At 41.1% G+C, this 14,142-nt stretch overlaps 1 protein-coding gene across 1 annotated transcript; it reads left to right on the forward strand.

Moving 5' to 3' along the window:
• The first annotated feature begins 123 nt into the window (after positions 1–123).
• On the forward strand, positions 124–13,338 carry prorp (protein only RNase P catalytic subunit). The gene is made up of 10 exons (XM_085768354.1): positions 124–882; positions 1,087–1,225; positions 1,396–1,630; positions 2,071–2,375; positions 2,742–2,789; positions 2,918–3,050; positions 9,978–10,088; positions 12,261–12,409; positions 12,812–13,010; positions 13,102–13,338. Exons 1-10 carry the CDS (start codon positions 459–461, stop codon positions 13,228–13,230), a joined length of 1,872 nt encoding a protein of 623 aa, XP_085624480.1. The 5' UTR covers positions 124–458; the 3' UTR covers positions 13,231–13,338.
• Positions 13,339–14,142: the final 804 nt, after the last annotated feature.

The raw sequence follows: 14,142 nt of genomic DNA on the forward strand, positions 1-14,142 counted from the left end.
TTAATCAAAAATATCATTCACACATTTCCTAATTTTAAAGCAGATTTCATTCAAGTGATCCGTTTTGCTCCTTTATTTTGAAAACCAAACAGGTCACAGGAGCTGTCAAACGTCGATGACGTCAAGGTGTGCGACGAAAGTCATGCCTGCACTTGTGTTTATCCATGAAGTAACCTACTGTGGAGAAGACGAAGCCGGTTGGTTTTTCAGTGTGAGTCAACATTAAATGGTTGTAAGTGTAGACAGAGGCAGTGACAGTGATGATTGTCTTCCGGTTTATAGACACAGCAAAGTTAACTCTTGGTTGATCTCGGTTCATTCACTCCACAGCATGTGTCAGTATTGTAGTGAGCTGGTCTGGGAAACAGGTTCATCACCAGTTTCTGCATGACACGTAGCGCCACTTGTAGTTGAGTCTGAATAAAGTCAATCAAAGCCCAGAGGTTAAACTTGCTATCATGGGCTCCAGCTTGATATTTAACGTCAGAATATGCTTGAAACCCCTGAAGCCTTTCTTACACCAGGGACGCTCAGCTTTCCCCACCATAAATACCTCTCTGTGCAAGACACCACAGCTGCCTCCAACAGCACGCTTTCTGTGCACCAGAGACACAAACCCAAACCTGGCCGGCAGACAGACAGTCAGAAAGACCAGTGGACAGAGAGACGATGGACATGGTGGAGTAAAATATAAGACCATCAGACATTGGGAAGACGCAGGGGACAGTGGAGGTAAAAGCTCCACTCTGAGGCAGAAGTCTGTATTTTCTGCTGGAACGGCAAAGCGGACGGCAGAGATGCTGAGGAGGAAAGCAGGTCTGGCTTTGGAGGACGAAGAGGAGGCTGAGGAGGAGCCTGAACGAAGGGCAACAAGAAGAGCAGGTAGGACAGACCAGAATGATTTACTTTATCAGGCATCTTTAACATTTGGGAAAGTATGGACTTTCTCTCTCAGACACAAAATACAACAATATCTGCAAAAATCAGATTTGTGTGAGTTAAATTGTCACACTTTAAGATGTCTAAATGTCTAAATGAATTAGTGAGAGTGCGAGAAAATAATTATTTGGTAATTTCTTTTAATAGGAAAGTTGGAGCCTCCTAACCAACCACTTTCTGTTTCTGAGTGGAGGAAGCTGAAGGAGTCTCTGGGAAATCCAGAGCGCTTTGACATCAAGATGATGTCTGCACTTTTCACCTCTGGAGCAGAGCTGGCCATCGCAAAGTGAGAGTGTGGAGTGTGTTTGTGTGTGTGATCTCTGAAAACACTGTCTGGATATCCAGAGAATTAGGCCTCTATAGTCGCTACATAAGGTTTTGTGTGATGCGACTGAAGTTCACTATGAAGGTCAGTGAATTTATTAATACGTCTGTTCTTTAATTCTTTTACCACAGGTCGCTGCTGACTTTCGTAGCTATGGAAACTGGGACACTGTCCTATGAGCTGTTGCTGCGTTACCTCACACTATGTGTGAGTGGTGGCCATGATGCCGAGGTGTTTGATGTCTACGACATCATGCAGGGGAGTTTCCCCTCTCTAGAAACAGGAGCCTCCACCCTCTTCATCAAGTCCTTCAGCCGCACGGCGAGGTGGAGGGAGGCCGCCAGCCTGCTGCAGGAGGCTAAGAAGGTGAGGAGCCAGAAGATTGTTCAGGAAACATCTCAAACTCACACTAACTGTCTTTGGGGAAAGTGCCTTCAAAGCATTGGCACCCTCGTCCTGGTATAAATTACAGAGTCATCTTAAATTGGATTATCTCCCAAGTATGGAAGATTTTAAAGCTAGGATCAAGGACTATTTGACCACTGCATGCACATGTTCTCTCACCGAACGCAGCTGGTGATTATACTGTAATGATGTGATTTGCCAAACTGTTTTAGCTGTCTTTATGTTTGTTTTTGTTGATGTTGTCTAAATGTCTACTTTATGTGGACCTACTGTGCTGCTCTCTTGGCCAGGAGCCCCTTGCAAAAGAGATTCTGAATCTCAATGGGATTATTCCTGGTTAAATAAAAAAATTAAACTAACACTTAGTATGTCATCAGCTGATTCCTCTGTCGTCCCAACAGGTCTTTACCCCATCGTCACGCAACTATGGAGATGTCATTGCAGCAGCGGTGTTGCACGGTGACCTGACCACCGCCTGGACTCTTTATGATGAACTGATTGAAAAGGGGCTGAGTCCACACCCGGAGACCTGGGACGCTCTGTTTAAGGGAGGGAGGAGGACGACGGAGGGGGACGGGTTAGAGGCAGAAGGCGTGTCTGAGGCTGAACACCAGGAGAAGCTGCTGAGGATCCTGCTGTACATGAGGAACAACCAGATCTACCCACAGCTCGGCCTCGCCAGCAGCATCAAGACCTGGTTTGAGAGGTAGGACGAGGTGGCTGGATGGTGGATCATCATCATAATAACGTATCATTTGGTAGAATTTAGCAGAATTTGTCTTAAAAACATAAATTGCTCACTATTGACAAGAAATTATTTGATCTATCTAATCAGTAATAATTTAAAGGTGCTGCTTTAAAGAAAATGATCTTGACATCGGAGTGAACGCTGTTGCTCAGATATGATCCCTCAATACATTTTAGATGCTACAGTCCACTGTGTGGGGCTCATACTAACATTGTGTGGCTAATATAATACATTTTCTCTTCTCTCCCTTTGAAACAGATGAGAAACAAAACTTCATTCAATCCCCTTTGTTTTCTCTGTCTTTCTTTTCCTCTCTCTCTCCAGTCTCCCAGAAGAAAAATGGACAGGAGGTTGGACCAGTGCCACCCCAAAGTAACCACCCCACTTCCTACTTCAACGCCTTATTTGCAGTTTATGTTGTATTATTAGATTTTGTGAATAGGTTGATAGTGTGTCTGCGATATCTAACCATATGTGTTTGTGTGTTTGTGTATGTTCAGAGGTCTGTGCAGTTGTTGTGGATCAGAGTTAGAGTCTATCAAGCTGACTGCTGAGGAGTACCAGCAGCTGAAAGACAGAGTGATGACGGACATCATTCAGGGACAAGATGTTTTTAACAAGACCAATCCAGAGGTATACACACACACACACACACACACACACACACACACACACACACACACACACACACATATATACGTCTCTAATGATTCAAATCTAAAGTCATTTGGAACATTTAAATAGGTTAAATAATTTAATCCCTGGATTTGAGATGGTAAGCAGGATATTGATTCAGTGCCATTGCATGTAGTTTTGAAAAACATATTTTATTTATTTCTAATTCTATACCACATTTAAAAATACAACCCAAGTTGTCCAAAGTGCTGTACAATAAAACACACAAGTAAAACTAGTAACAACAAAGCTAAATGGGATACAGGTAATGTACAGTAAAAATAAGCAATAAAAGAATAAAACAAAAGTGAAGACATATACAACTAAACTAAAATGCCAAGGAAAAGAGATGAGTTTTTAATAGAGACTTAAAGTGAATATAGAAATATAAGAAGATATAGAGCAAAATATAGAGCATTAACAGCATCATAACAACATTTTTTATGACATTGAGTTTTATTCATTGATTTTCACCACATGATCTACCGTTATATTAACGTTTAGATTACTACTGGACATTAAATAATTACTAAAACTTAAATACTTAAAAAAAAAAGAAAACTAAGATAAAAATGCATTATGCTGTACTTCGTTCAGCAGTTTCAGATCTTTAAACTGTGTTCAGTTTGAATCTATTTGTGTTTGTCAGCTATTTAAAAAACGGTTAAGTACACAATGAAACTTTAATTTCTAAAATGATGTTAAAAAACAAACAAACAAAAAAAACACCATTTCGGGAGCTGATCTATTCTCAGCGTGGTACAGTAGTTTCTCAAACGTGTGCCAGATGGCGCTGTTGGTTCACTGAGGTCACCTGAAGCATCTTCTCAGACCATGACTTGTTCAAACCGCTGCAGTCGCTCTACAGATGGATGAGATGGAAACAGCCTTTAAGGACACATTTTAAGAGAGATGAAGTTAAAGTGCAGGCACAGCGAGGCGGCCGTCAGTCCGTCCAGTTCAAAGACTGTGCTGATTCATTTCTGTGGCCTGGTGAGACTTTGATATTTAGTAATTAGCCCAAGCCACAGAGGGTGATACGAGCCAGTCATCTCCACATCCTCTGAGTTGTAGCTCTGCTGTTGGCCTTTACAGACACATTTAGACCCTGAGTAGTTGTAGTTTCCACTCTGCATGTTTGCTAGCATCACAAAGTCATCACCTTTTTTTTGTTAACACTTATTTGCGTAAGAGAGCGGGGGAAGTGTATGTGTTGGGTTGTGTGGCTCTTTCTCTAGGGCACTGTGATATTCTCCTAAAGGTCTCACTTTGAAATCAGGGTAAACCCATTAAAGGAAGATGGCATGCATTGAGGGGATGAGTTCATTTAGGTCATTTAGGTAATATGTATTAACCTCTAATGCAGTTTTATTAGCATTCAATACAGTTTCATCGTTAATCTTAGCCAACCCAGAGGTAAATATTGGTTAGCTAAGCTTCATTATTAAATACATAAGTATAACATGATAATAGCCTGTAGTTTTTTTCTTCATATACAAACAGGATAATATATGAATAATTGGACTTAAGAGTCATTCTCAGGTATGTTATAAACACATAGGATCAAAGCCAGGCTAGCTGTTTCCACTCTTCAGCTTTACAGATATGAGAGTGGTATCGATCTTCTCATCTAACGCGCGGCAAGAACGCAAATAAGGGACTTTCCCAAAAATGTTGAACTATTCCTTTAAGTTAAATGTTCTTGTATGAAAATGACATAATTTTGCATGTTTCGAGGTGGGTACGGCCATTGTTCTTCCAGTCACTGGGAGCTAACGTACCTGTACTGATGAGAGTAGGAGTCACGCCACCTGATAAACAGCTTTAACCCACAGACTATTAGAGTTTGAGTAAACAGTAAACACATGCATGCGAGCTCAGACATGAAATGGAAACTGCGTTTTTAAGCCGTGAAGTTCTTTTATTGCCAGAAGCATGCAGTCATCAGTTTTTATCTCGGATATCTGCATATGTGAGCTGTCTGTGTGGAGACAGAGCCAGGGCACAAGCTTTTCATTGGATTGGAATGTACTGGCTGTATTCTTTTTTTTATAATGCCACTGACAATTAACTTAAAAAAAAAAACTAGGTTATTCACCTGAAATTGTTCCAGAAACAAACTTGGCCACATCATTAACGTGCAGTTAATAATATGTCAGATTTAATTTATGTAGACGGAGGGAGTTTGCATATGTGTCTTTGTGTTTTTCAGTAGGCAGGGGGAGTTTGTTGGTGGAATAGTTAGTTAGATTGAGGGGATTTCCAGCATGTGGAGCACCATGTGAATCTGGATCGCAGCTACCTCCCGTCAAGCAGGCAGACGGAGGAAGCCACACAGACGCGATGCTGCTTAAATGGACTTTATTAATTTCCCTTTCATGGCTATTAATTATACTGGCAAATGGAGACAACAATGAAGCAACAGTTGCACAAACGGTCAGATGGAGGAAGAGAGGGAGGCTGCTGATTATAGTGGTGTCACGGAAAGGCTGTCAGGAGGCATAATACATGTTGAGAGTAGACCTGTATATACAATTCACTGAGTGACCCTTGTGCAAATAGGTACACACTCATAATTATTATATATAATTATATATATGTGTGTTAATAGTAGAACTCATTTGTCTCAGCTTTGACACAGTGGTGACACTTCTTTGTATTAACCCAGTTTCTAGGTTAAAAAAAAAACTGTATTGCAGTATGTTGTGTGGCCTTTGCAGTAAAAATAACCGACAGCTTTCATTAATAACTTCCCAGCATGCAGTATGTTTTTCTGACCACAGCAGCATCATGTGTTCAGCTGATCGGACACGTTTCACCAGTTAGAAGCATCAGTCTGTTTTTAACGTTTCAACAAATAAAACCTTATTTTACTTTAATACACTTGCATAAAAGGTTGTCATGGAAAGTTGTATTTTTAGTCATATTTATTTCAGTCTAAACTGATTTAATCAAAGTGAGTCAGATAAATTCAGCAGGATGTTCTTATGAAGTATTGAATAATAATATATTATATATATATATGTATATATAATACATATATTTTGTAGTCTACACCCTATAGGTAATTATTGTTTTCTATATTGTGAAGATATTATTTTATAGGTCAGTGGTAATGCTGTTGGGAATCCTTGCAGAAACACAGTGTGTACTAACTGGTACTGAGAGCTTGTGTGTGTGTGTGTGTGTGTGCGTGCGTGTGTGTCACAGCGGCACAATGAGCTGGTTTCACATATCAGCTCTGGAAAGTCCCTGGATAATTATACTGGACTTTCTCTCCATCTTTCTTTTCTTCCTTGTCCTTCTCTCATTCTCTTCGTTCTTCCTTAATTTTTCTGATCCAATTCAACTTTCTTCTTTTTTTCCCAACTATTTTTATTGTTTTGGATTTTTGCACCACTCACCTCACCTCTACTCTTGCATCTGTATGTCATACATCAATTTTATTCCCCTTCCCTTCTCTTCCCTTCCCTTCCCTCTATTCCTTTCGCCTCCCACCTAAAACATGCATCTCGTCCATCTTCCATATGGTTTTGTGAATTAATAAACAATCAAAATAGACATTCGAGCATCTACAGAGCTTGTGAGAAATATTATCTAGATCACAGCTCCACCAGAGGAGGAATATTTTTTTAAAACCATTTTTACAGTCTTATTTTCATGGTGCAGGTTGTGCGTGATAGTGTGCACACAGTCGAGTTTCAAGTCCAGGGGAATTCACAGCAGCCTATTTCCATACGGCTGCTATCTAAAAGTGAAAGTACTAACAATGCCTCTGTGCCGGCCTATTCTGAGATTCAGCACTACTTTCCTCTCATGGTATGAAGCTGCGATACTGTATGTCACACACTGACCACAGCGGCCCCCGCAGGTGGGCTCAGACAGAGGGGGGTCTGTGGTAATGCTAACATTAAGCTTCAGGAAGACACTGAATCAGTCACGTCTTTCCACATCAGACCGTTTCTCCGCCCCTCAATAGGAATAAGTACTTGAACAGTGGGAATAAATCTGAGATGCAGCTGCAAGTAACCCACTTCACATTCTGTCATATTCATCTAAGTTGAATCTAAACACACCCAAGGAAAAACATCCAGGTTATATTACCCAGGTGCACAGTGCACACAGACATTAAAATGATAGTGAGCTTTATCCAAACAGGGAGAGGTCCCGCTGCCAGCTGGCGCGCCGCCATCTCAGTGCTGAGAAGGAAAAGTCAGGTACATTTATTACTGGCAGACGTGATCAGAGGCAGCGAGAAGATCAGCCAACCATCAGACCAGTGAGCCCACAGCTGGAGTTCAGTTACACTCTGCAACCACAATAAGGAACCAACCCCTGATGGTGTTGTTAGAGAGTTCAGCAGTGGCTTTCTGTGCATTTACAGCATTGTGTATTTAATCAGATATCCAAGTTATCCTCTTGTCAAATAGTCAAGTAGCGTTGCATCCAATTTTATTTAGACATCAGCACCTCTCTGATTGTTTCTCCATAATCATGGATGAATTTAATATGCTATGAGAATATACACCTGCAGAGGAGGGAAAACTGTGTGTGAGAGGAATTTGGGAGTAAATAACTAAATACATAACTTAGATAATTCATTTTGACCCACACTATCAGCAGCATTAAATACTGAAACGTTGCTCTACTGCTCTGTTGGTTGGTCAGGTTTAGTCCAGGCTGAAATACCTCTATAACTTTTGGATGGGATGCCATAAAATTTGGTGCAGACGGCACCGAGGACAAATTTGGTTATGTAATACTTATATAACTGTGGTGATCCCCTGACTTCTCCCCAACCACCACCATGAAATCAGAATCTTAATTTGTCCAGTTCTTCGGTTTTATGACCTAATACCTGCAGTAACGGTGAAATTCCCACCAGCTTCAGACGAATCAAAAGTGTTAGTCTCTGCTCTCATTGTTATTTCAAAGCCTTTGTTGCACATTGAGAAGCTTCACATATGCAAGAACATGCACGCTGCTATGATGAGTATGATCGTAGCAGGTGAGCTGAAAAACAAATGAATTTCCCTTTGGGGTTTAATAAAGTCATTAGGGTCCGGGCAGCTAAGCTGCCGGGACACTATTGTATTCCTAGGAATTCTTCTTCTTCTTTCTTTCTTTCTTCTTCTTCCAAGGAAGTCATACTTCCCATGGGCGAAAACTCACCAAACTTTGCACAAAGGTTCAGTCCCATGCCAGATGCACTCAACTCCAAGGACATGTGCCCCCCCCTCCTAGGGGGGGCACAATAAGCGTTTAAATTTAAAAACTTTAAAAATTCCTACCAAACCAACGGTAGATGCTACAGTGTTGAAACTTCACCACAATGTAGCCTCAATACTGCTGAAACTTTTGTCCACTTAAACTTATTACAAATTATGAAGTCCATCACTCTGTTTTTTTCAATAACTGTAAAACTTTTAAAATGTATCTCCTCCCACAATTTTTGCTCAATTGTCACCAAACTTGCTACAGAGCATCTCCAGACCGTCCTCCACAAAACTTGTTTCTCGGATTTTTGATTAAGCAAAAATTGAGCCTACAGTGCATGAAAACGTTTGACTGTAAACAGTACTGTAAACATATACCATAAAATTCTTGCTAAATACATTTTCAATCTTCCTGAAAAAAAATGAGAATATTCTGGAGTCATGGTTGATGAAGTTTAGCAAATATCAGAATTTTAATTCAAAAACTGAATTTTTGAGAACATTTTGAATTCTGCTCTCATGGAAACAACTGCAGTCAATGTGAGAGTGGAATTTATAAACATCATATTTTCTCTTATGAAGCAAAACACGTATCATTAAAAACAAATCACCAACATTTCCATGCTGTCAAGATGCAATTTATGTATTATCAGATTTTTGTTTAGATGACTGAATTATTGACATTTTGACCATTTCATCACAACAGCTGCCCGGGCACTGGCTCACCTGAGTGGATAAATGAAGCTACACAGCAGGTCTCACTACCAGCTAATTAGCTCAGCGAGTTAGGAGCTGGTTCTTGGTGTCAGAGATTGTGAGTTCGAGACCCAACAAGGATGATGATGACAGATCAAGATGTCACATGTCCTCAAGCTGTTTTGCTGTCTAAATGCAATTTATGTATTAACAGATTTTTGTTTAGATACTTTTTGAAATCTGCCTTGACAACAGCTGCCCGGGCACTGACTCACCTGAGTGGATAAATGAAGCTACACAGCAGGTCTCACTAACAGCCAATTAGCTCAGCGAGTTAAGAGCTGGTTCTTGGTGTCAGAGATTGTGAGTTCGAGACCCAGCAAGGGAGATGATGACGATGATGATCCAAATAGCTTGGACTGGACCATGTGCGAAAGCTCTTAACATCTTAGACTCATAGTAGATGTTTGACAAATACATATCATTATTTTACCTCAAAAACTGATTTTTCTTTTTACTGTGGTTTCAAATCTGCCTACACGACAGTGAATGGCTTACTCAATTTGTGAAGCCACTGTTGAATGCCACTTGTCAAGTAGCTCAGTGCGATAGACAACAGTCTTTGGTTCCCGAGGTTGTGGGTTCAATCCTCAACTAATGCAAATTGAACATTATAAGGTCAACTGTCCTGTCTTCCTATTCTCCTGTTTGTTGCTCAGAATTGCCTAAATTTGCCCAAAAGTAGCCCGGACCCGACCCATCGCTGCGCAGCAGCTATAATTCTTCTTATTATTATTCTTTTGAAATGCTTTGACCCTCTATGGTTAAATAGCAAAAAATGCATTAATGTCATCTTGTGTAACCTCAATTATAATCTGCTTGTCTTGACCCATATCTTTATATCTATTCCTCCACTGACCTGATTTTTTTTGCTGTACATTGTTTCAATTTATTTAATGTCTGTCTCTTCTAGGAGCTGGAACGTTTCAAAGCGTTTGTGAAGAGGAAGCCAGCTTTTGATGTGGTTGTAGACGGGCTGAATGTAGCAAATATCAACAAAGACAAAAGCAAACAGTCGGCGACGGTGAGAATACACAGAGATGCACATGCATGCAGAATGTGGCATCAAAAAGAGATAAAACAGATTTGATAGGGGCAACATATCTAATGGTGCTTAGCTTGTCTGCATGCATACACACACACACACACACACACACAGTTTTACAGTCTAGATTTTAGTGGTTTCTTCCCACATGTATGTTTGTCCAACCCAGGGGCTTTTCTGCCGGTTGCATAATGACTAACCCTGCGCTGTGTGTGTGTCTGTGTATGAATGACAGATGTGTGTAGGAGGTGTGTTGATAAATGTCCAATACCTGATTTTAACAACACCTAGCCAGCCTACTTGTCTGGCCTCCCACACCTCTGTTGTCTGTCAGGATGTGTGTGTGTGTGTGTGTATGTGAATGTTTATCTGTCTCTGTCACATTTTCACTTTCTCACACTTCCTCAGATGTAACTGATGTAACCCCAAGTCCAAACTGACAAACTTATTTCCCTATCTACACATCTAGGATCTGTGAAAACAAAATACATTATTGAAATTAATATTGAATATTGAAATTAATGCAAAAATCATCCAAATACAAACTATCAGAAGCGCCATCGGAAGCTCTTATTCAAATGTATGTATGAATAAAACGAGAGATTGACAGCACAGTTTGATATGTGAGATAAATTACCTGCTGAATTTTCCATTAACAGAAGTCTTCAGTCACGTTGTCGACACTGTGAGGGTGCAAAGCAGTGCATTTCTGAAAACGGCAAGAAAGAATAGAGAAAATAGAATAAATTCTTGTCATGTCAGATGGACATCAGTCACGTCACGCCATTGAAAAGATCTTTGTTGAACACCTGTCCTTTTCCTGCAATGTGAGCCCCCTGAGCAACCTGGTAACAACATCTATGTCCCATCTGTCCGTCCTGGGTGAGGGATCCCTCCTCTGTTGCTCACCCTGAGGTTTCTCCAATTTTTCCCTGTTAAAAGGGTTTTCCATGGAGTTTTTCCTCAGTGGATGTGAGGGTCTAAGGACAGAGGATGTTGTTGTGATGCCATGTAAAGTCCTTTGACACAAACTGTTTGTAAAAACGGGCTATACAAATAAAATTGCCTTGCCTTGCCTTGCCTTGACAGTGGTGAGGAAAAATCTCTTTTCAGGGGGAGAATCATTTGGCAGAACCAGGCTCAAGGTGGGCGGCCTTCTGCTTTAAAAAAAAAGAAAAAAAAAAGAAGAAAAATCAGTTGTTTTCAGTGAATGAGGGAGAGAAAGTCAGTTCAGATGACATTGTTGGACGAGGGTTCCCTGGTGTTCTTCCACCTCTGTGGTTTCCTCGGCCCCAGGAAGCGGCGAGCTCTCCTCCAGACCGCCGTCCGCTGTGGTCTGGTGGGCCGGTTGTCCACGGACGCCTCAGTCATACGTAGTTCAGTATCAGGGGCAGGGAGGGGCTCCTTCTTCTGGTCTGGACGGTCCACAGCTTTTCTGTCTCTTGAGCCTCCAGCTCCATGGTGATCTCCTCAGCCACCTCCTCCTCTGCAACCCAACATGGATAAGTGGTGTAGCTGATGGATGGATGGCTGAAAACTATTAAAAGGAAAATTCAGTTGAATTGAAATGACTTAATTGGCATGAACAGAAATGCAGTGTTGCTAAGATGATTCAAATATTAAATACTGAATACATACACGTACTCTTGTGGATACTGACACAGTCCATTGATTTCTATACAGTAAAATACAACAGACATCCTAAATATGACTTGTGATGTGTGCACATGCAATACATTTGATTTAATCTGCATATTGTTTGTTGTGTTGTGATTGTGTTACTTAGAAATAATATTCAAAATCATTATCTTTACTATCTTCCTTTTTGGCATGCAACAGCATGTTTTGCAGCTTTCACACACACACACACACACACACACACACACACACACACACACACACACACACACACACACACACACACACACACACACACACACACACACACACACACACACACCCATCCTAACAGCCAGTGTGTGAGTGCCAGATGCAAACCAAAACATGAACCTGTCTTAAAACCTGTAAGACCTACTACTTACATCCTAAGGTGTGGTTGTTGGTCTTTTGAATTGTCTGTTATTCTAATGCAATTATAATGAAAGAGTTAAAAGAGATATGCATTTGTTGCATTTGTTGCATTTGTTGCAGTTGTTGGCGGTGGTGTCGGAGCTGGAGCGTCAGGGCCAGACTGTTCTGGTGTTGGGGAGGAAACACATGCTGCAGCCCTCTAGATCCTGGGAGCGACACAACATGAAGCTCATCCAGGAAAAAGCCCATTGCTTCTTCAATGACAACATGTGAGCACCAGTCCATAATGAAGAACAGTATGACGTACACTTTACGGAAAACAATGACACTCATTTACACAGCAGGGTGACGCTGGAGTCTAAGACGGAACAACAACAAGAAAAAAACGAATATAAGAGGACGTCATTGGAATTTATTGATTCAGTCATGCAAGTGCAATTTGTTCATTGTGCAGTCATTGCTACTAAAATGAAAAGGGTTTTTCTGTGTTACCACTGCAGATGCTGCCACACGTGGGCGGTTGACTAATAGAGTAAACCAGAACAGAGAGTGTGACGTCACATGGAGCCCTCAGCACATTGTTGTTGTTAACAGCTTCTCTTTTGTTCTCAAGAGGCACGATTTATGATTTATGATTTATGATCAGTTTACTTCACTCCTGCGTCTCCCAGTTCAGAGGACGACCCCTTCCTGCTGTACGCCGCCTTGCATTCTGGGAATCACTGTCGGTTTGTGAGCAGGGACCTGATGAGGGACCACAAGGCCTGCCTGCCGGACGGAGCCACCAGACGGCTCTTCTTCAAATGGCAGAGAGGACACCAGCTGGTGGTGGACGGACATGTTGCACCGGGCAGGAGGGTTCGATTCCAGGTGAGGAAGAGCAGCAGGAGGAGGAGGAGCGGGTGTGTTTTTTGTTGGCAGACAGAGAGACACGTACTAATGAACCTTTGTGTGTGTTTAGAGTATTCTCAGCTACGACACCACCGTCCAGACTTCAGGAGGCTCGTGGCACGTTCCCTATGACGACGCAGAGGACAGGAAGACCTATGAAGTACCACAACGATGGCTTTGCCTCACACAAAAGCACTGAGCACACACTGACTCCACAGCACAGTGTTTTGCTGTTGAGTCATTTGTGTTACTTTAACAAATTTGAATATAATGGTGGACCTGTGAATAAAACTTTTGAATTCAATGGAAGCACCTGTACTTTTTCATTTCTCTTACAGAAAATTTTATTTTGTTTAGATTTTTATTAATAAGTTAAATTTAAAAACAACCCAGCATGTTGCATCAATGCTAATAAGCAAAACAACACAGTCAAGTGTTAAACTACACTACGCTGGACCATATTACACCTGTCCTCAGATAGACTTTAAAATCTTACTGATGGTCTAATAGCACTAAATGATCTTGGACTAAAATATATTCTAGATTTATTATATCCATATTAAGTATCCAGACCCCTCAGATCGTCGGGGGCAGGTCTACTGTGTGTCAGGGCCGTTGCTAGGAATTCTGGGCCCCCTGAAAGAATACTAAAGTGGGCCTCTACCCCCTGACTTTTCCACTTTTTTTCTTAGACTACATATGTATTATCATTTTTCATTTAGCCTGCTTTGTTTTGATGCTAATGCAGCATTACTGTGAGTATTAGTCAGGGTCTTATGCAGAATATATCAGTCATACAAAGACTAGACTACTGGGGTTTTTTGTGGGCCCTACTGGGCGCTGGGCCCCTAGAATTATCATCACCTTTCTCCCCTATACAACGGCCCTGCTGTGTGTCCCCAGAACCACAACCAAACAAAGTGAAGCAGCATTCAGTTATTATGCTCCTCATCTGTGGAACAGTCTACCTGCACAAACTGTAAATTAATTTAAGTCAGGGTTGAAAGGGTTATTATTTGCTCCAGCTTTTAGCTAAATTCAGTATATAATTTTAATGATTTTGATCAGTCTAATGGCTTATTTCTTTCTTTCCCTTTTGAATGTATTTTTC

This window comes from Trachurus japonicus, chromosome 22, assembly GCF_045865225.1.
Source record: "Trachurus japonicus isolate A0001 chromosome 22, Traja_1.0".
In the NCBI taxonomy this organism is placed as follows: domain Eukaryota; kingdom Metazoa; phylum Chordata; class Actinopteri; order Carangiformes; family Carangidae; genus Trachurus; species Trachurus japonicus.

Excerpts from the sequence above, each read along its gene's own strand:
- prorp (XM_085768354.1), top strand. The coding sequence starts at position 459 with ATGGGCTCCAGCTTGATATTTAACGTCAGAATATGCTTGAAACCCCTG. Across the intron at positions 1,631-2,070 it reads TGCTGCAGGAGGCTAAGAAG|GTCTTTACCCCATCGTCACG; the intron begins GTGAGGAGCCAG and ends TCGTCCCAACAG. Across the intron at positions 10,089-12,260 it reads AAAGCAAACAGTCGGCGACG|TTGTTGGCGGTGGTGTCGGA; the intron begins GTGAGAATACAC and ends CATTTGTTGCAG.